At 42.3% G+C, this 22433-nt stretch overlaps 1 protein-coding gene across 1 annotated transcript in view; it reads right to left on the bottom strand.

Moving 5' to 3' along the window:
• STAB2 (stabilin 2) overlaps nucleotides 1-22433 on the bottom strand; it is a 178496-nt gene that overhangs the window by 54589 nt on the left and 101474 nt on the right. The window contains exons 29-40 of the mRNA XM_055357855.2: nucleotides 21326-21462; nucleotides 20770-20884; nucleotides 18441-18518; nucleotides 15640-15738; nucleotides 15444-15551; nucleotides 12058-12189; nucleotides 8343-8471; nucleotides 7003-7059; nucleotides 5893-5988; nucleotides 4637-4832; nucleotides 3089-3184; nucleotides 123-168 (exon numbers count right to left, since the gene is read on the bottom strand). Of these exons, the coding sequence (XP_055213830.1) occupies nucleotides 123-168; nucleotides 3089-3184; nucleotides 4637-4832; nucleotides 5893-5988; nucleotides 7003-7059; nucleotides 8343-8471; nucleotides 12058-12189; nucleotides 15444-15551; nucleotides 15640-15738; nucleotides 18441-18518; nucleotides 20770-20884; nucleotides 21326-21462 (1289 nt within the window). The remainder of the gene's footprint in view (nucleotides 1-122; nucleotides 169-3088; nucleotides 3185-4636; nucleotides 4833-5892; nucleotides 5989-7002; nucleotides 7060-8342; nucleotides 8472-12057; nucleotides 12190-15443; nucleotides 15552-15639; nucleotides 15739-18440; nucleotides 18519-20769; nucleotides 20885-21325; nucleotides 21463-22433) is intronic.

The raw sequence follows: 22433 nt of genomic DNA, 5'->3' as shown, positions 1-22433 counted from the left end.
TTATCCTAAGCCCTCAGAAATGGTGTCAGGAAACAAATCCCCTGAGGATAGAGACTAGGGTAGACAATATTGGGAAAAAATCCCCTTTACACTGTCCCCAGAGGTGGCCCAGGGCTACCTACTTGGCGCTGGTATGGCATGTCCCATTGCAGTTGTCTTCTGTGGTTGCTGAAAAAGAGAACCAGTTGCTGTCTTAGCCCTCTTACTAAATCTCACCCGAGGATTTTTAGTATTTTGTGCTCAGAAAAGCTACCTCTTTGGAAGTGATATGTATCATATGAGCGATATAAAACTATGAGATCATGTCAATCCTTTTTTATACTGGCTGCCATGAAGCTCAAAGCCAAATCTGAAGGTCAAATACATTGATGGTGTCTTCTGTTTGCCAGGCCCTGTGCTAGGCAGTGAGGATGCAAGGGTGAATAAAACACAGAATTCTCCCTGGAATGTGACCATGTGCTCTTATGGTCTGGGTGTTGATGTGTACCCCTCTTCTGGGTTTTGATTTTCTACTTTTATTTGTATTTCCTATGCTATTCTTTCTAGTTTATTCCTAACTTTATTCCCAGTTTTCATCATTTTATTATGGAGTGCTGTAAACAAGCAAAACTATAATTATAAAAGATTTTTTTGCATGTGCAGAAAATCAGGGCTTTGCACACAGCACATACACAATATTTGTTGAATTAATATGTAAATTTCCTGGACACAGCATAGGTTATTGCTCTTGGATGCCTACCTATTTCTTGACAGGACAAGATCCAGAAGTAAATCATTAGAGATGAGGGAAGAATACTCTTGGATAGGACGCTCATGTTAAGAGCTTTTGGGATAGAAATCTTACCAATCCTGGCGGAGTCATATAGGAGGTCCTGAAACAGAGGCCTGCAAAAGTGGTCTGTTTTGTGTCGGAGGGAATTGAGACTCAAATGGGCTGGAATGGAGGCAATTTTGTGCCTGTGTCTTATTCCTTGAGCCTAAACAATCCCTTTCTCTCTATTCTCTACCTATTGGCATTTCAATGTTTTATGTCCTCTTCTCTGGAACCTGCTCTAAACCTTTGAGCCAACTTCAATTAATTGGTAGCAGCTTAATGGTGTGCTACTTTGAGAAGGGTTGGGTGCCCCTGGCTGGTCACAGAGGGAGGGAGTGTCATGATTGATTAGTGATGTCTGCTGTGGACTTAGGAGCCAGGAGTTTGCACACAAAGGAGTTGTCTTGTTATAGTCTACAGGCTCTTTGCTTTGTACTCCATACCACAATTTTTCCTTTTACTAAACATTTATTTCCTTTTCTAGACTGGAAACTTCCTGTGTAGAATGTGCACTGGAGACAGGGATGGGAGATAAGTCTGGAAAACTGGGTGAGTGTTCATTGGTGAAGAGTCTTTGTGCTCCACCCTGCTAAGGAGTTAGGACTTTCTTCTGTAGGCAATGAAGAACCACAGCAATTTGTCAAGTCCTGGGGAGGAGCTGGGGTGAAAAACACGATCTATGTTTTGGTAAGTTCTATCTGGCAGTAATGGGGAGTACGGAGTGGAGGAAGATAGGACAGGAAACAGAGAGACCACAAGGCTACTGGTGAGAGGGGAGCAGGAGGAAGAGATGGAGAGATGTGGAGACATGGAATATGTTAGGTATGTTAGTGATGGACAAGGAGGTATGGAAGCTGAGTAGGGAGGTTCCTAGATTGGGTGACCAGGTGCATGGGTGGTGGGGTCTTTCTTCAGAGTAGAGAAAGCAAGAAGAGGAGAGAGCCTATTGTATCTATTCTGGGGATTCACCGAAAATGTCCTACTGTTTATGTGACCCCATTGCTTCCTGCTTCCCTCTCACAGGCTCTCACAAGCCTGGCTCTGTACCCTGACATTTGACATCTGCTCTGGGATATTTCTTTGGCTTGGGACCATTCAGACTTCCCAATTCAGCTTTTCAACTAACCTTCCTCCTTGACCCCCTGCTGCTGACCATTAAAAGGCAACTGCATTCCCTTGATTTTTGCATCGCCTGGAGCTTTGGGCAAAGACGCCCCCTCTGTCAATGCCACATCCATGGAGCCCCCACTAGGCTAGCAATCACTTGTGATCTCCTCCCCAGCTCCCATCCCGGAAGAGGAGGAGTCTCTGATACCTGCTTCCAGGGGTATTCTCTTCAATCCAAAGTCTGAATGATTTTTCTTAAGTGCCAAATATGATCATATTGCTCCCTTGTTGAAAACTCTTTAATGGCTTCCTGTTGCCTTTAGTGAGAAGTCCAACCTCCTTAGCGTTTCACGGCCTGGCGCCTGCCCACTGCTCCTGCCTTTTCTCATCAACCCTCCTCTTTGCCCTTAAAGTCCTCTCATTCTGCAATCCTTTGATTCCCTAAATGTGTTGAGCTTTCCCATGTCGTTGTGGTATGCCAGGTGCTTCTTTCTGCCTGAAATTCCCTTCTCTTTGATCGCCCTCACCTGAAGCACATTAAGAAAAATCAATCTGATGTGGTCGGATTGAAGGAAATGGGCCTCTCAGACACTGTTGGCGGGAGAATAAATTGCTATTTCCTCTGGAGGACAACCTGGCAATCAGTAGCAAGACCTTTCCCCCAGAGTGCCATCCCCTCACTCAGAAATCTCATGTCTAGGAATTTGACTAAATGAATATGGTTATCGTAGCAGTGTTTGAGAGAGCAGAAAATTGGTTCAAAAAAGTGTAGCATGGTCATACTGTAACATTTTGTGGAGATTACAAATTATTATTTTTCTATTTTAATCACAGGGAAAGATATCTATATATATTGTGAAGTGGAAAAGTAGATTACTAGACAATATGTAAAGTGTGATTCCCTACACATTTGCTTATATACCTAGAAAAATGTTGGGAGCCTAATATAAAATATCAGTAATAGTTCTTTCCTGCCTTGGGGTTATGAGTGATTTTATTTTCTTCTTTCTGCTTTTCTTTATTTTACAAACTTTTTGCTGCAAGAAAGAATCATGTTTATTGCCAGAAGAAGTAATAAAGGTGTCATTTCTATTTTAGAAAGAAAAATGTAGCTGCTGAGAAGCAAAGCTTAGAGCAGATTATAAATACTGGAGGCCTCACTCTTACCATTGTCACAATGCACTCCTCGCCAGCCAACATCACAGTCACAGGAGCCATCTCCCAAGCGTCCTTGGTTGCATCTCCCATGGACACAAGAACATGCTAAGTGGAAAAACACCTGCAAATCGTCAGATTCTAACCCATATTCAATAACTCATTTGTCATTTACTAGGTTTGCTTTATTGCACTTAATTCTTCAACCTACTTCTAGGAATCATAGTCTTCAACAGGGGTCTTGAATCACAAAAAGGGCAGGGATGCAGGAGACAGAATCTAGCAAGTTCACAGGTGAACTAGCTCTAGCTTCATTGAAGTGGCTCAGACTGCAGTTTTGAGACAGTGTAGCACTGAAGATCTGTGACCCAAGCAGTGTGAGAGTGTCCTCAGTCAAGGTTACCTGAGGATCCAGGGTTATGCAGGGCTCCTGTGATTGGAACCATGTTTGCCCCTTAAGAATGGACTTCAGGAAGAAGCCCATTTGACACTGGGTTTGTATAAGCCTGGTGTGGCACTGCTTCCTCAATTACACAGATGAGTCTCTGAGAACTTGATGAAAGCTACAGATGCCTTCCCCAGAAAAATGTATTCAGCTTTAGCGGTTTGCTGCATCCCATGAGGGTCATCTACAAATCCCATTTTAGGAACTCATGCACAAATGCAAACAGATAATTACTCCAAATAACACGGGAAAAAATCAACACTGTAATTCCAAGTAAATATTATATGGCCCAATTATAATGATTCAATTGTACATTAATTTTGTCTGGCTTAGACCAGCTGAGGAGAAAACAGTGACAGCCAAGTGAACTGTATGGTTTTTAGTACTAGGTAGAATAATGCTTTGTTAGGAAACCCAAACTCTGGAGTCAACACTCTCACAGCTGTGTGTTCCTGGACACAAGGAAATCTGGATGTGAGAATACAGATGACTTGGCTCAAACAGATCATTGTTTTTGCAAAAACTACTTAAAGCATGTGTCTTGCTGCTGGTTAAACAATAGAGTGACCCTCAGGTAAAGAACAGCATGATCTAAAAGCAAGCTTTGGAGTCAAGAGAGGTGTACATTCAGTTCTCAGTTCTGCATCTCATCAGGTGTAGCCTTGGGGGAAGTCATTCAACCTCTTTGCCTTAATACCCTCATCTGTAAAACGGGCATAGCAATACTCAAGTACCTAAGGTTCCTGTGTGGATTAAATGAATAACATGTGCAAATCTGTTTTTCAAACTATCAAGCAATGTCCACAATGGAAAGTTTAGCCGTGATGATTAGTGTGCATAGGCAAATATAAAAATGCATTTGGGCTGGGAATGTCAATGAGCAAATTGGAAGTGAGTTGGTAGGTTCAAGTTAGAGACTGAAAATGTTTGGGAACACTGCAAATGCAAATGACAACACAGAAGCTCTTATAATTCACAGTGATAGTAGCAGGTGGGATTCCAGCCCACTTGGGGAGACAGCCCAGCTAGAGAGCACATGTGGAATCACTCTTTCCCTGCATATTCCTGGTTGGTTTCAGCAGCCCAAGATCCTCTGTGGAGAGGACGGTGCTCACCTTGGTCACAGTGGATGCCGTACTTGCCCTCGGTGCAGGTCTCGCAGGCTGTGCCGCTGAAGCCCTCCCCACACTCACACACACCTGTGCCGTTCACTCCATCCAAACAGATGCCATTACCAAAGCAGACGTTCTGGGCATTCCCTGGGCAGGGCTGGCACTGGGGGCCAAAGAAGCCGGCACAGCATTCTCTTGTCTGAAACAGAAGGACAAAGCTTGACAATGCACTTCTATCCTCTGGTGTTGTCCAGCCTCGGTGTAGAAATCCTGCTGTGGGTGACTTCTTGTGCACCTGTTTCTTTGACCTCACATGGAGTGGGTGAGGGGTGGGGGCAGGACCCTCTGGGGACTGGGTGAGGCTTGGCAATTTCTAGGGGTGCTAGGAACAGGACCAAGGGCTCCACTAAGGAGGTAGGAAAGAGGGAAAGGAAAAAGGCATGTCAGAGAAGAGGATGAAGAAAAATGAGAAAGGAGGAGGGGCAGCAGAAGAAACTAAATGATGCCTGTGATGCTGGAGAGTGGGAGGACCAAGGGGCCGTCTCCAACCCAGATCTGGGCCCCTTCACATCGATGTTATTTCGTCTACTACTGAAGGTGAGGAGGCCTCTGCAGGTGAGGCTTTTGGCATTTTACAAACCAATCTTTTGCAATTCAGGGAAGCCCTGTAGGGTGTCTGCTTGGGTTTGCCTTGCCTTTATTCTTGAGTGCATTAAAACACAAAATCTCCCCCACCCCTATGCTCTGCAGCCTAAGGGCCAGATCACCCCACCTCTGCCCAGCTAGGCAGAGGTTATGTCTAGTCATCTGGGAAAGGAGCAGCACAGGAAGTTCTCATGACTTTTCCTGCAAATTCCAAAGGCACCACTAGAGGTAGTCAGCCTTGGGGTCCTGTTTTCTAAATGACCATGTGCACCTTATCTTCACAATGTGAGTGGACACTTTCTCTCTTTTGCTTACAAGCATGCTCACAGAGCTACCCTGTTGTGAGAACAGGGTGGTCCCATTAGCCTCTCGGACTCTCAGTTTTTGCATCATGCAACTGAATTGAATTGCAGCTTTTACCCATTTTCTGGATTACAGGGCTGTTCTGAGCTTTACTGCTACCACTACTACATTGGATGACAATGATAATGCAGGTAACAAGGAAGAGGAGATGGCAGAAAGCATACATGCACAGGGATTTTGAAAAGGATACCATATGATGGATTTTCCCAATGGTGCTGCAGTAGTTAGTATGATTCAATTATTGTACTCACAATGACGGTTCTCACACATTTTGGCTGGCACCCAATAAACAGGGTTCGTCTTCCCATGAAATAGGAGGTATAGATGCATCTCCTCTTCTCATTACCCTGTGAAATATTAATGACTACGTCAGCTCCTAAGTTAGGAAAAAGTTTTCCAATCTCCGAAAGCAAGTAGGTGGGTGATGCATTGCTGTCTCTCTGACTAAAGTGTTGTGGGAAGGGAAGGTGGTGGTTTGTTGGCACTGCTTCTTAAGCAAGAAAACATGAAAACACAATGTTGGTTGCCGGAATGCCAGGTGGCAAAATCCAATAATTATACTTTAAAGTAGTACTCCGTGAAAAGAACATTTCTTTAGAATACCAACTTAAGTTTGCAAGAATTGTAGAGTAAACCAGGTAAAAATGTCCTTCCAGCACCATACATTGACTCAACTGAACTTTGGTTTCTATTGATTTATAGTCTGCTTTGGTCCAGGAAAGGATTAAGGCTGCATACAAAGATTATAATATACAAGATTAAATTAAACCTCAAATGAGAACATCTGTATGGTTGTTATAGATTAAAATTTATCATAAATTAAAAATTATCATGTATTTAGTAAAAACTATTATGCTGTTGAAGGTACATGAGTATTCTTTGTAATGTAATCAGAAGTATCTTTTACAATAAATAGCAACAAGAAACATGAATTGTCTACCTCCCCCATATCTGCCATCTGTTTCTTTGAGAAAGTTAGTTGCAACTTCAACTATAAAAGGAAATCAGGCAGGTGGAATATATCCAGGCTGGATATGGTTTTGGATATGGAATCTCTCTTCTCTGACAAGATTTCTTGCTGCGGTCAACTAGCTACTGGGATATGAAAGACGTAGAGCATAAAAAATTTCTGTCCTGTCTGTTGATTCATATGAACCCATTTATGTTTGTTAAATTTTGCCTTGGTCCAAAAAAATAGATGTAAGATTTTACAAAGATGCATATAATATAACGAGGTAAAATGTAATTCAAATTAAGTGAAGGAATGAGGGAAGTGCAAATCAAATAATCTTGAGGTTCATTTTCTAATTGGGACTCCTCGGATCTGGAAACTATTTTATCAAAACAGACAAAATACTTACTAGAGATTTAGTTCCGAATGGGCAGGTCAGCTCTGAGAAGCATGTCCTACATCTTCCCTTGGTAAAACACAAAAGCAATCAATGTAATTAACTTTAGTGCAAAATGAAGCTGCATGTCCAGAACTTGGAAATGAAGGTTTTTGAATTAAAAATCAAGGCAGATTATCTGGGCAGCCTCTTTAATGTTCTTTGAGACAAACACTTCAACTCCTCTGGGTCTTGCACATTTGCATCACTTTTCTCCAAAACACTCTTCTGACTCTGCTAACTCTTTAAAGTGTGACCTTATCTCATTTAAGTCCAAATTCTTTTAACAATAACTTTTATTTATTAAAAACCAACTATTAAGTGAATTGGGCCAGATTCAGAAACTCACAAGTTACTGTACCCAGTGCCCAGCTTCGGAGCACATTGCTAAGATGAGGGGTTCAGCATGGAGATGCCCCAGAGATAATACATGCTATTACAAAACAAAGAGTAAAAGTTCACAATGACAGAAACCCTCAAGCTCAACCTGTTCCTAAAACAGGAGGTGGTCAATGTGTCTAGTTCTGAACCTTAAGCCTACCAGACAGGATAATGTGGTTGTTCAGGGTTCCAGCTCTGGGCCAGGCTGCCTACATTTAAACCCCTTCTCTGCCACTTGGTAGTGTATGAACCTGCGTGTATTAGTTAACCTCTCTGGCTCACTTTTCCCATCTGTAAAATGGGGATAGTAATAGTACCTACTTGGTAGAGTATTGTGAGGATTACACAGGTTAGTGCATGTAAAATGTTTAGAGCAGTGCCCGGCATATGAGTGTCTGATAAATGTCAGTGGTTATAATTATTGTTGAAAGGTCCTACATAGCCCCATGAATTGGCATGAAAAGTCTCCATTATCATATTCCATAATACACTGAAATCATTTATTTCCTTATTTTCTCTACTGGTGGAGCAGGCTTGGCCCATAACTGCCATAGGGGCACCATGGTTCCTATCCTGTGCCTGTCCTAGATATGGCACATTTTCCCTTTGAAGAAAGCCATGGTCCAAAATCCTGCCCAACACAGCACACCACTCTCCCCGACCATCCCCACACACCTGGCAGCCTTTCCCAGGCACACAAGGTACAACCTCTTGCACTAGATCACAAGCCCACTGAGGACAGGGGTCATGTCTTATGTATCTTTGTAGAACCACAGCCTGGTATGCTCCTTGGCACATCAAAGATACTCATTCAGTGGTTTATGGACTGAATTGATACACCTTAATAGAAAAGCCTTATGCCCCCAAAATTATTAAAAAAAATAAGCCAATATTCTTTAGTTCCATCATTGGCTCTGGCCCATAGAACTTACTCGTATAATAGTAGTATCATTATTATCACATCTGTTCTTCTGAATTTCCAGAACTTTTCCCAAGCCATGGATCACTCCCTTATCAGTGGCTATATTGGTGTAGTTTATTGGAGCCTCATTTACATACAGCTGTGAACAACAGGGTTAAATGTCACTTTTTATGACATTTAAAGAGATATGGAAAAGATAGGAACTGGAGGTTAGCAATAGGACAATTGCCTAGGAGATATTACAATATTCACCTGGAGATATAATAGTCGCTTGTATTGGAAAGAGCTCTGACTTAGGAGCGGAAGTCTGAATAACAGTCCTGGCGCCATCTAGCTGTGTGACCTTAGGCCAATTGCTTTCCTCTTCTGAACTTTAATTTTCTCTTTTGTAAAAGGAAGAAGTTGTTCTACATAATTTCTAGGTATCTTCCATGGAGCAAATTAATTGGCTTATGTTTGTTTGAAAAATACCACCCATGATCATTATGTTAGTGCCCACCGGCAAGACGGCTCCATGGACTTGCTCAGTTGTGCTGTAGACCAGTGGTTCTGGAGGTGATAGTGCCTTCCATAACCAAGAATCGAAGAATGCAACTGTTCCTTTCAGTATGTCTCCGCTTCATGGTTAATGTGCAAACAACCCTCAGAAAGGCTAATGATGGTTATACAAGAATAAAAATAACTGATAATTTTTAAAAAAATGGTATATTTATATCTGTCCTTGTTTAGTGTGTCCATAAACATCCAAGGTGTGGGTATGAAGTCTGTATCTAAATGCCGCCAAGTCAAATTCAACTTTGAGTTGCAATTTGTTTTGATTTTTTTTTTTTTAGGGAAGAACACTTTAACGAGTAATCAATGAAAAATAAATGAAGCCATGGATTCATTCATTAATATAACACATATATAACTGGAAGCAAATCATTCTTTGAAAAATTGGGGTGGTGTGTGTGTGTGTGTGTGTGTGTGTGTGTGTGTAGCAGGGCTGAAGTTGGGAGAGGGGAAAACTCAAGTTAGGATCCAACAATGGTTTAAAATTCTTAAATTCATATATTATTCCCAGAAATCCATGTTACAGCAATATTAAAATGACCCTACTAAGTGCTTAATTCAAACTTCCACTGAATGTTAAAGTCCCTTACAATTTACTTGCAGTCAAATGAGCTTCCATTTGGATGTTGGGATAAGTCTGGCTGAACTCCACAGAGGTGTTCCAAGGTCTGTGTACATTTGGAAAATTAAGAGGAAACCTGACTTAGTCTCAAATGGTGATTGTAATAAATTTCCAGAATTCTAAGATGTTGAGCTATTTTTAAATACCAAAAATAGAAGAACATTTGATATTGTAATACTGTTGATTTGGCATTTAAAAAAGTCTAAATTAATTCCATTCTGAGGTATATTCAGAGAATTATGGATCACATTAAAATTTTGACTTGACTGTGTCTACTCATTTAGAAAGCATTTCTCTTAGGAACACTTTTACACTGTTGGTGGGACTGTAAACTAGTTCAACCCTTGTGGAAGTCAGTGTGGCGATTCCTCAGCGATCTAGAACTAGAAATACCATTTGACCCAGCCATCCCATTACTGGGTATATACCCAAAGGACTACAAATCATGCTGCTATAAAGACACATGCACACGTATGTTTATTGCAGCATTATTCACAATAGCAAAGACTTGGAACCAACCCAAATGTCCAACAATGATAGACTGGATTAAGAAAATGTGGCACATATACACCATGGAATACTATGCAGCCATAAAAAATGATGAGTTCATGTCCTTTGTAGGGACATGGATGAAATTGGAAATCATCATTCTCAGTAAACTATCGCAAGAACAAAAAACCAAACACCGCATATTCTCACTCATAGGTGGGAATTGAACAATGAGAACACATGGACACAGGAAGGGGAACATCACACTCTGGGGACTGTTGTGGGGTGGGGGGAGGGGGGAGGGATAGCACTGGGAGATATACCTAATGCTAGATGATGAGTTAGTGGGTGCAGCGCACCAGCATGGCACATGTACACATATGTAACTAACCTGCACATTGTGCACATGTACCCTAAAACTTAAAGTATAATAATTAAAAAAAGAAAGCATTTCTCTATACTTCTATTGTCATAAGAGAAAGTAAATTACTATCAATAAAAGCCTCTATTGTATGAATAATTCTTTCTCTAGATAAAAGAATCTCTGCACACGTGGAAAAATGAACGCTGCAGCTCTAAAATTGATTCAGCTAACTGCATTGGACATTAATCTCTACATGATGAAATAAAAGGTGACAAACACATACAGAAGCAAAAACGAAGCTCTGTCAATACCATAATTACCAATCCTGGAAAAATAAAAAGTATATTTAAAAGGGCATCTTCCAAGTTATTACACAATAGGTAGACTTATCTGTAGGAGTCTGAGAAAAATATTTGAAATTAGATTATTCTTTAATCAATCAGGAGTCAGAAAGACTTTTTTCCCCATAAGCAGATAAAAACCATTTTACATAAAAATTTACTTGTTATTCAGTAGTGACACCACTGAAGAAATTGTTTTTAAAATTATACTTTTTAGAAAGGTTCAAATATTATTGCTTAAAAAGTTCTGTGATTAAACCTTCATTTCAATATAGTGTTTAGTGTCTCTTAAATAATTTGTTCTAATTTTTCTTGTGAGAATTTACATTAAAATTATGAGTTTCTTATTGAATTTCAAACTGATCTTTTTACTTGATATTTTAAATATGTAAGTAGAATTTTATAACTGAAATATATTAAATATTTAGCCTCATGAATTCTTTTCTATGAATTGTAAGCACGTTTAAATATTTAGGTATCATGTGAGATGAACACTAGAATACCAGTGTGGTGGTCGGTTAGTCCTAGGACTGCAATCTATCTCTATGGTTATACAATGATAATAACATTAATACACTTGGCTGCTGGCTCCTGTGTATGTCATGGGGCTCTTACTGGAGCCCACACCACTTCCTGGGAATTAGGTTGATCTCCCAGGTTCCCTCCCATCCTAGACACGGCTTGGGGGCCATCTGTTGGGTTTGTTGTACCAGCGCTGAAGGACGCCTATGACTGCAGAGATTCAATGCCACAATTTGTAAGGCTACACTGCTCATCTGAAGGCTGGCAACTGGGCAGGAGAGTGGGAGCTTGACAGTCTGGTTTAGGCTTTACTTTATGGTGAAACACAGACAACCCTTTTGTGTTGGTAAGGCTTAGGAAGCACTGGTGAGATGATTCCAATATGGAAGTTGACATGGTTTGGCTGTGCCCACACCCAAATCTCATCCTGAATTCCCACGTGTTGTGGGAGGGACCTGGTAGGAGGTAATTTAATCATGGGGGCAGGTCTTTCTCATGCTGTTCTTGTGATAGTGAATAAGTCTCACGAGATCTGATGGTTTCATAAGGGGGAGTTTCCTGCACGAGCTGTCTTTTTGCTGCTGCCATCCATGAAAGACGTGACTTGTGCCTCTTTGCCTTCCACCATGATTGTGAGGCCTCCCCAGCCACAGGGAACTGTGAGTCTGTTAAACCTCTTTTTCTTTCCAGTCTTGGCTATGTCTTTGTCAGCAGTGTGAAAACAGACTAATACAGAAGTGATGAAGGATGACAGGAGCCAAGACACTCGTTCCTCACACTCTCCCTGATGTAATTCTCGGTGGCATTGCTGGAGATTTACATAAAAGGATCGTACCTGGTCATTGTGGAGAAAGAAGCTAAGGAAATAGGAGAAACCCAGCATGGTCTCACGATGCATGCCATTGTGCAGGTCATTCTTCAGGAGTTTCTCCTCCAGGACCACATGATACCGGAGGACGTCCTCCTCCTGGATCACACACAGAATTGAAAGTCAAGAGATCAGCCTGACAGTTACCCACCTTCTCCCATGTGCTGTCACTGTGGAGATTACAAAGAGGAACAACAGCTTGTCCAAGTGGAAGTTTTGACAGAGGTATTAAGACACAATATTCAATATGAAAGTGAGTTGTGAAACAGATGGCTTCAGAGAACTTGCAAATTTTCCAGACAGCACAGTCAAGAACTCATTAGAGGATTCTAAAACCCAGACTGAAGATATGAGAGCTGGGGGTAGATTTTAAAGGTGATAATTCTTTGGGCAGAACTGCTGAGAAGATAGAGTCCCCACACGCCAGCCTGCCTTTCACCTCTGGGGGACGAGAGGAGCTTCGCTGGGATGCTCCAAGGACCTTGACCTGTGTCTCGTGGAGATAGGGTGGCATGTTGGATGGGGTCTGACCCAGGCAGGGACTGCTGGTGAGCTGCCTCTTGGTGAAGTGAGGAGGGTTGTTGCTTCATGGGACAGATTTGCACTTGCATAGTCGGCTTGGGACAAGAATGTGGGTGTTTGCTATAGCTCAGACATGGGGAGTGTCTGAGAGCCAATGGCAGCCTGGATGGGCAGGCTCCCAGGGGCAGAGCTAGGGGTGGGCTCTGTGGTTTTAGGGTCCTTCCTGCCCTCTTCCATCCCTCTTAACCTTCTTACCCTCTTGATGTCTCTTCCCAACTACTAACCCTTCTTACCCCGCTACTTCAAACCGAGTGAAACCAAAATGGAATTTAGTGAGATCAGAAAGGGAAGAGAAACATTCTGTGGGGAAGGAGAGGAGAAGGTTCCTAAGTGATTGCCTGTCAGCTCCAAATCCACCTCCTACACTCTGCTTGATGATGCTGGGGCTGAGGCTGTTTCCCACATTTCTCCTTTGCAAGGGGCTCCCTAATAGGGTCTGCCAATGAGAAGCTCTAGACAGTCAGAGGGCTGGAGGGGAAAGAGGAACTCAGTCCTTCCTGTTCTCTCCCTGTTCCTATTGGCATCACCCAGCCCCACTTCTCTTCCCTGCAGTGGCACCTGAATCTGGTTGGCAGTTTCCTGTCACTCGCAGAGCCAGCTTAATCCTGCCCTCTCCACTCATAAGACACCAGCCAGGCAATGCCTGCTCCTGGAGGTCTGGGTCTCAGACCCACAGAGACCCTCACCACTCATCCAAGCTCAAAGACACCAGCACCAGCTGAATAGTGACCCCTTCTCAGAGGCTCTAGGTTTATACATTTTAGAAATTCCAACCTCCTCCCATTGTTCTCCTAGCTTTAGGGGTCATAAGTGAATCCTGTGATTGCTACCACTGTGATATTTCTCTCTCACTTTAACCTTTCATTTATACAGCTTTATATCCAATAAACAATTCATTCTATCAAATTCTCAGTTTATGTAATTGGTATGTTTTCCATCTCCTGTGGACCCTGATTCAAGAACCAAGATGTTTTCTGCACCAAGCTCTGCTGTGGAGCAGGGAGGGAGGAAGAACTAATTTTAAATCCAATTCAAAGTGTTAATTATTGTAAGGAATTGGATTCTTTGTTTTTACTTAGCTGAGACTGAGTTTGTGACTTAAAGTACATTTGTCACCAAGGTGATTATAGGACTTTTTGGGAAGGCAGAGAGGCTATGGGACTGTCTGAAGTTTCATTCTGTGGCAGAAAAATAACATTTCTCACTGAAGAGGTTAAAGAAATGGGTTGGGTTAGAGGGCAGGGAAAAGACAATGTAGATGATTTCCAGTTCCATCCCAGGAGTGCAACATGCCTGTTACAGGAGTTTAGGACACTCTCCCTGCCTTCAGAGCTTATAATCTAGTTGGAGAGCTAAGACTTGCTTCCTTGAGAAGACAGTTCATCCTATTGGGGATACATAATAAATGCTGAAAGGGGGTACACATGGTGTGAATTCAGAGGCAGGAGAGAGTAGCTCACCTCGGGTGGCCAGGGCCAGCTTCCCTGAGGAGGTGAGACTGGACATGATGAGTGGATAGGGATAATTTAGGAGGTGGTGAGGAAGAAGAGCAGCCTTCCTTATTTGCTTATTAAATAAGAAAAATCCCTATTTGCTGAAAATTCAAACACTGTTTTCAGTTCAATCATGTGTCATTTCACTTTTCCATCAAAACCTTCTCGTCCATAGCCACATACTTAATACAGCCTCACACAGAGACTCTCCCACATACAATCCTCCCCCATAGCAGAGCTGCTGTGTGTTTTATGCATACCCCTGGAATTACACACTTGAGTTCATAGGAACAAGCATGCAGGTGTCCCAGGAAGCTGGAAGAATCCTCGTGATCACCCCTCCTCTCCTCCCCCCATCCCTGGCTTTCCTTGGTTCCAGTAGCTAAGATGTCAGCAGCAGGGACCTAGAGGGGTGGATTATCTCTTTCTTCCTCCTCTTCTCCCCTTCTCTATCTTCCCTGATTCCTAACATCTAGGGGTAAATAGTCAAAGTTTGTCAAAGGATTTTGTGAATTAATTCAAAAGCTTCAATCATACCACGATCTGACTTAAAACTCTTTTGTGGATCCTGTTTCTTACAGGACTAAGTCCAAATGACCTCTCCAGGTATTTAAGACTTCCATAAGTCATAATTTATCCAATATTCAGTAGTGGCTCCAGAATTTTTATACATGAAGGGCCCAGGGCCACCCCACCCCCACCCCCACCCCCACCCCACATGAGAAGACACCTTTGAAGCTGGATTTGCACGGCAAGCACACTGTTTTCACTTCCATGTTTATATTGGGTGGCTGAGATGAGGATGTTAATAAGATGGGGGTGGCACTGAAAGCCCTGAGAAGCCACCCCTGAGCCCACTCTTTTCTCCCACCACTGCTCTGGAGAAACCATGTGGTTTCTCCATGTGGTTTCATCACTCGGGCTAGAACCAGAGGGATGGTTCTATAGATAGATCCTAAACAGGCCAAGCACCTGTGGGTTTGGGCTGCCTTTGTTCATATTTACATATACACACCAACACCACACCCTCAATGCACCACGCCTGCATTCTTGTGTATACAGGCTCAAGTGTGCAATTCCAGGGGCATGTGAGTAGCATCCAGCAGCTCTGACCGAGGGGATGTTTGTGTATGAGAGAGTCTCTGCACCAGTCTACGTCAAGTATGTAGCCATGGGCAAGGATGAAGGAGTGAAATGGCACACAACTAATGGATTGCAAACATTGAGTGTTTGAATTTTCACAAAATAACTTCCCTAGTTATAGTTCTTGACACTTACTAGAGACAGGACTTTCTTCTCCCTGATGTAATTCTCGATGGCATTGTTGTTTGGAGCAAACACTGTGTAGGCATCGGCAGCCTCAATTGCATTCGCCAGATTATATTGCTGCGATGGAAAGAGACAAGAGTGCATGAGGGATTCCTGTTCCTGGGTAACCTGAGCATGGTGGTCAGGCAGAGAATGTGGTACTTGCAATGATGTAGCCCCGGAAGATGGAATAGTCAGGCATCTGTTCCAGCCGCATGAGCAGGTTTGGTAAGGAGCCAGTTAGACGTCTTTGTGGGACCAGCACCTGAAAAAAGAAATCCCAGAATCCTGTTAGCATGTTTTGGTAGGACCTACTGCTTTTCGATACATATGAGAGTCTAATGCCATTAACCTCTTTAGGCAGTTCAATGGATTGACATTGACAACCTTTTGAAGATTACTCACAGAATAAAAATATTCTAGGATACAGCATGACAAGGCTGGAGCAGAGTTGGAGATGTTAGTCATTCAATTTTATGCCTTACCATTAAACCTTCTTGATTAGAGAAAATTTCGTCTCGCACAAAAGACTTTCAGCTTCTCCTAAGTAATTAATTCCAGCTCGCATTAATCTACCTTGTCAGAGAAGACCTTAGACCAAATCGAAGTGAAACGCAGCAGGTTGCAGCTAATATCTAGTCCTTTCTTCCTGGTTGCTATTCTTGTGTTTATTCTTTAGGTTCTTCATTTATATTCTCTGAAGTCTTAAATCTACCGCGACCCAGTGGCCTGAATCTGGCTTGTAAAAATGTTTTGTTTGGCTTGTGCTGTGTAATAATAGGACATTTTTACATACAAATTTAGATTGCCTTTAAAAAAAATCAGTCTGAATTTCTGCAGACACACAGCTGCAGAGAGTAGCAGCAGCCACTTTCATTATAGGCTCCACCACTCCCTAATGTCTTCTACTTGGGACATACTCCTTACTCATTTTGTTATCCATCTGATCTATCTGGGCATTTGAGTTTGCAAGCTCTGCATAATTAACCTTCTGGCCAAGATCACTATTTTCACCTTTGCATTCTACCTAGAACTTTGTCAGATTGAAGAATTCAACACTGGAATGTTTTTCTAATCTAATCAGTCTTTTTCCAACATTTATTGCTTGCCTACTACAGGCCAGGCAGTGGGTATACAAGTGTGACTGAGGTCTGGGTTCTGCCCTAAATGAGCTCACAGCATACTACAGTAGAAAGCCCAATCCAGTCTGCTGCTTGTACTTAAAAATAAAATTTTATTGGAATACAGCCATGCAAATTTGTTTACATATTGTCTAAGTCTGTTTTGCACTACAGTGGCAGAGTTGAACAGCTGTGATGGAGACCATGTGACCTGCAAAGTCTAATAATTGTATCTGGCTTTTTCCAGAAACGTTGTACCAACCCCTGTGTTGGAGGAAGACAGATACATTTCTGAGTTGTTGGAGCTGAAGGGGGAGGAGGGGCTTAAGGTGATTAGACGGGATTTGGCAGATTCAAGAGCTACGAGGAGAAGGCCTGATAGAACTTGATGGTTCTATGTCTATGTCACATAACAATAGGCAGTGATGAGGGCCACTGAAAATCAAGAAAAAGACACTCCTTTCTCTAGGAGTTTGCAACCCCAAACAGGGGTGCACAGCATGGGGAGTGAAGTGGGCTGGGATTTAGCTAGCCTCCACTCTGGCCAGGCACCTTTATGCAGGGCACAATGGTGGCCCTGACAAAGATGCCCTTGATGCCAATTGACAGATAGAGAAGGAGCTCCTTAGGAGCGCCTGCAGCCCAGAGGCTACACAGATAACTGAATCAATTGAATCAATTAACAGCCATCTTGTACTTTTTTTTTTTTTTTTTTTTTTTTTTTTTTTTTTTTTTAGTAGAGAGGGGGCTTCACCATGTTGGCCAGGATGGTTTCGATCTCTTGACCTTGCGATCTGCCTGCCTCGGGCTCCCAAAGTGCTGGAATTACAAGAGTGAGCCACCGTGCCTGGCTGAGAACAATTTTAATTAAAACACAATTAATTGTTTTTTTTTTTTCTGATCTTCCATCTTACAAAAATTCCCAATGTACCCTAAATTCCAACTTGCAACTTTCATTTTAAATGAAGATCCTAATATGGTAACTGAAAATTGCAGGGTAGCTTACAATCCCATTTCTCATTATTCTTTTTTTCCTATGTCATACCTTTGTTATACTGGGTATTAGAAGAAAATAAAAATGTCACCATGCTTTTTATATTCTTTTCCACTTTTTTCCTTAGGGCCTTCCCTACCTCATCTTTTTAGGATGCATTAATGCAGATAGGAGAGTGGAAAAGTGATATGTAATCACATGCCTCTCCTCCAGTTCTTGATTATATCCCATCTGGTTGTACAGACTTCACAGTGCCAGGGTGCTTAAGCTCAAGTGTGTTTTTTTTTTGTTTTTGTTTTTGTGAGACAGTCTCGCTCTGTTGCCCAGGCTGGAGTGCAGTGGCTTGAACACAGCTCATTGCAGTCTTGACCTCCTGGGCTCAAGTGATCCTCCTGCCTCAGCCTTCCTAGTAGCTGGGACCACATAGGTGCATGCCTTTTTTTTTTTGGTAGAGAGAGGATCTCATTATGTTGCCCAGACTGGTCTTGAACTCCTGGGCTCAAGCAATCCTCCTACCTCAGACTCCCAAAATGCTAGGATTATAGGCGTGAGCCACAGCACCTGGCCTCAAGTGTCTTTTGAGATGTTTCCGTAAACAAGAAAGATAATATATGTGACCACACTTGATAAAGGGCCCGTTGCAGAATACAGGCTGGATAAATGGAAACTGAGTCTCACTGAATCAATAGACTCTCTTGATGGTTTTAAAATAAAAGTCATGAGGCACAGTACCGGTTACTTCCATATAAGGCTAAGTATTTTTCTATTTTCAAAAAAAAAAAATGCTGTATAGGACGATAAACAACAAAGGGAAAAGAGATGCTGCACGCACAGGAGAATGGAATCTTGTACCTTGTTGATGATGTGTATCACTCCATTTGTGGCTGCGTTGTCCCCATCGACAATGGAGGCCCCTTCAATTGTGATATTCTGTAAATGCAAACCACAGTGGGAAGGTGAGTCTTTATAGAGCGCACCTTGGGATTGAGATGATCTCTGGGGATTCTGCTTTTTGAGCAGCAGTGACCTTCATACTTTTGGGCCAAGACCCACAGTAAGAAATACCTTTAACTTGTCCCATAGACCCCTCTCTCTCTCACACACACGTGCGTGTGCACACACACACACACAGACAGACAGAGAGAGAGAGAAAGATAAAGAGAAAGAGAAAAAAAGAAATAATACTTTCCCCTATGTGGGAGGTACTGTGATCATCAAGTCTATTCTCTTCCATGCTATTTCATTGACAAAAGTGCTGTTTGAGGCTCATTAAAGTGACCCTGTGGTTTGACCCTGGAGACGGAATTGTGGGTTGAGCTGTGTCCCCCACTGCCCCCACAATTTGTATACTGAAATCCTAACCCCTAGTACCTCAGTTGATGACCTTATTTACAGACAAGGTCTTCACAGAGATGATCAAGTTAAAGTGAGGTCCTTAGGGTGGACCCTAATCCAATTTGACTGGTGTCCTCACAAGAAGCAGGAATTTGTACAGAGACAGCTACAGAGACTGCCATGTGAACATGAAGATGCCATCTACAACCCAAGGAGAGAGGCCAAAGACAGGCCCTTCCATCAAAGCCTTAGAAGGAACCAATCCTGCCCACATCTTGATCTTGGACTTCTGGCCTTCAGAAGTGTGAGAAAATAAATGCCTGTTGTTTAAGCCTCCCAGTCTGTGGTACATTGTTATGGTAGTGTTGGCAAACTAATACAGATGGTCATTGACTTTCCTGATCAGAATCCAACCACTTTTTGAGGCTATGAATTGCATAAGAAATGGGGCTAAGTAAAATCCAACCCACCCACCCACCCACTCAGCCACCAATCAACACCAACTGGACTCTACTCTTTCTGGTTTCCTCTCCTCTTCTCCCCAATTGAAATCCCTTCTGGGAACCCTGGTCTTGTCTCACTCTGAGCAACTCCCAAGTCACATCTGCAGAGGACCTGAAGAAAACCCTCCTGGCAGGAGATATTTATATAGGACATAGGAATGAACTCATTACAAATGTGTCTTTAATGGTTAGCTCCTCTAGGTCAAGGGCCTTGATTGATTTACCTCTGAATCTGTAGGGCCTGGGATATGCCTGCCCAGATGAGTGTTTAGTTAATGCTTGCTAAGATAATCAATGATTTAAAACACCAATAAATTAGCATGACTGTAGGAATCATCTTACAATGTATTTGTATATCAAAACATCATATTGTACACTTTAAATACATACAATTTTAATTTAAAACCTGATGGAAAATAACTTCAATGTCACCAGAATTATCATGATATTAAAAAGCCATAGGACCACTGTTTTCTGCTTTCTAAGAGAAAATATCTGATGAGTCACATATATGTAGGTATTACTACGCATAGATCTTTTTCATAGTGCTGACACTGATGAGTGGGAGGGTAGAAATGTTTTAGGGCAGTAATTCTTAACATTTTTGACTGTGGCCCATGGTTCATGGATGTAGCAGTTCTCATTTTGCAGTGGAATCTTCATTCTCATCTTGTGCAATCCACAGAAAGAGCTCTGAAACACTGCCCGTGCAGCAGGGTGGCCAGACTCCCCCACAGAATTCTGAATCTGAGTCTTTGACACACTGTAGAAAGTGCCAGATGATAAGCTTCTCTAGGGCTGGGTTCTTCCTTGGGCATTGCCCTATCTCCAGCACCTAGATCTGTGCCTGGTACATAGTAGTAGGTGCTCAATAGTTGTTGGTTGAATAACTCTACCTTAATATAAAATTTCATTTCTCTAATAAAGATTTAATTCTATAAAGATTGAGTATATATAGACTCAACTCTATAAAGATTCAATTTCATTTCTCTATACAGATTCAATTACTAATAACCAGGTCTTAACTATATGTCAAAAGAAAAGTTGTGGAATTGCACATCCTTTACCCTTTCTGGGTCAATCTGTGGTCTGTTGTGAGACTTGTGGCCAATCAGTGGGCAGAAGGCCACATTTTAGAGGATCACTGCTATAGGGTAACGTGTATATGTGTATGTATTGATATATGATGATAATTATTGCAGCTGGGTGATGCCCACATGAGGGATTCTGTTCTCTGTAGTTTTGCACATGTTTGGAAGTTCCCATAGCATGAAAATTTAAAAAGTACAATATAAACAAAGCTGGTATGTTTCAAGTAAACAGACAAATTCCAGAGCTCTTACCCCATCCACCTTTGCCAAGTGAAGGAAGTTGCCCTGCAAAGACGTTGCCAACATGTCAGAAGAAGACAGGGTCTGCAGATCTGCCACTCTGTATGTGCCTAGTAGCATATGGTACCTGAAACAATAGTCCACAAAGGCTATAATTCAATATAAATGTATGGGGCTGTATCATTGAATAGTTAAGAGAATAGGCTCTGGAGCCAGATTGCCATAGTCAAAATTCAAGTTCCCCCTGCAGTTACCAGCCTTGGCTAGAGTTAGTTACTTAACCACGCTGTGCTTTGGTTTCCACATCTGTAAAATGGGAATCATTACAATATCTATCATAGGGTTGTTGAGAGAATTAACTGGGTTATATGTAAAACAGTGCTTGGCAGAGTTGGCTGTCAGCAATTGTTGACTATTACTATCCTGGGGTGGGAGGAAAGGAGAATCCTAGAACATGTTTAGCTCCACGAATTTGAAGGACCATGTGGTTTTCCTACGTTGAACTTCAAAGACATGTTTACACAGATGCCATTCAGATACGATGTAAAATAAAATAAGTAACACCTACTTTATTAGGGCTGGAATATTGCTCTGTGACAACCAGAAGCTTTTCTCATCCTGGTCCATGTCCTCAGTAGCTTGTTGGGAAGGCACGAGGACAGTGAGGTTTGAGGTGGCTGACAGTGTGGGTTGTAGAGAAGCATTCTGAACCACAGAAGGAAAATAAAGTGACCTGCTTATGTTAGGGGACAAACAGAGCTGCCTTAAATGCTTGGAAGAGATGACAATTTCCCATAAGATACTGGAAGGGTCCTAGGGTCTCCTTTCCCAAATCCACCCCACCCACTGGCTGTTGCCTCATTTTCCCTTGTGAGACTCATTTAATTCAATGTATGAGTCTTATCAAAGCAAATCTGCCTTTGATAATCGGATCACACTTTCAGTCATTATAAGTCCTTTACACTTTAGTCTAAATGAAGAGCCAAGAAATAGCCTTAATAGGTTCTTGTGAGTATGTGTGTGTACAGAGAACCTTGAGCATTCATTTTTTTCTCTTTTTTTTTTTTTTTTTGAGACAGAGTCTCACTCTGTCGCCCAAGCTGGAGTGCAGTGGTGTGATCTCAGCTCACTGCAACCTCCGCCTCCCAGGTTCAAGCAATTCTTCTGTCTCTGCCTCCTGAGTAGCTGGAATTACAGGCACACGCCACCATGCCTGGCTAATTTTTGTACTTGTAGCAGAGACGGGGTTTCACGATGTTGGCCAGGCTAGTCTTGAACTCCTAACCTCAGCTGATCCACCCGCCTCAGCCTCCCAAAGTGCTGGGATTACAGGCATGAGCCACTGTGCCCAGCCACCTTGAGTATTCTTGGACGTCTTTGAAGTAAGGATGGTGGGGAGACTGCAGGAACAGTTTCAGCATGGGAGAACTAGAGGGCTGAAATAAAACCTTACATAAATTTCATTCTTGCCTAGAGAGCCAGTTTTTGGTAGAAGCAGTGGCATGTTTAACAACTGGATCTCCAGGAAAAAGAAAAAAAACCAAAAGACTTGGTTTGTAGTATTTACTGATTTCTATGGCGTAAATACTCCCACCAGGGCTGATTTCAAGATACCAGAATGACTGTACCGAAAGCGGAGTTAGGAAAAATGTGCACAATCAGCTTTCGTGAGCGAG

The sequence above is a fragment of the Gorilla gorilla genome, chromosome 10 (assembly GCF_029281585.2).
Source record: "Gorilla gorilla gorilla isolate KB3781 chromosome 10, NHGRI_mGorGor1-v2.1_pri, whole genome shotgun sequence".
NCBI classification, from domain to species: domain Eukaryota; kingdom Metazoa; phylum Chordata; class Mammalia; order Primates; family Hominidae; genus Gorilla; species Gorilla gorilla.
This window is presented reverse-complemented; position numbering and strand designations above follow the sequence as displayed.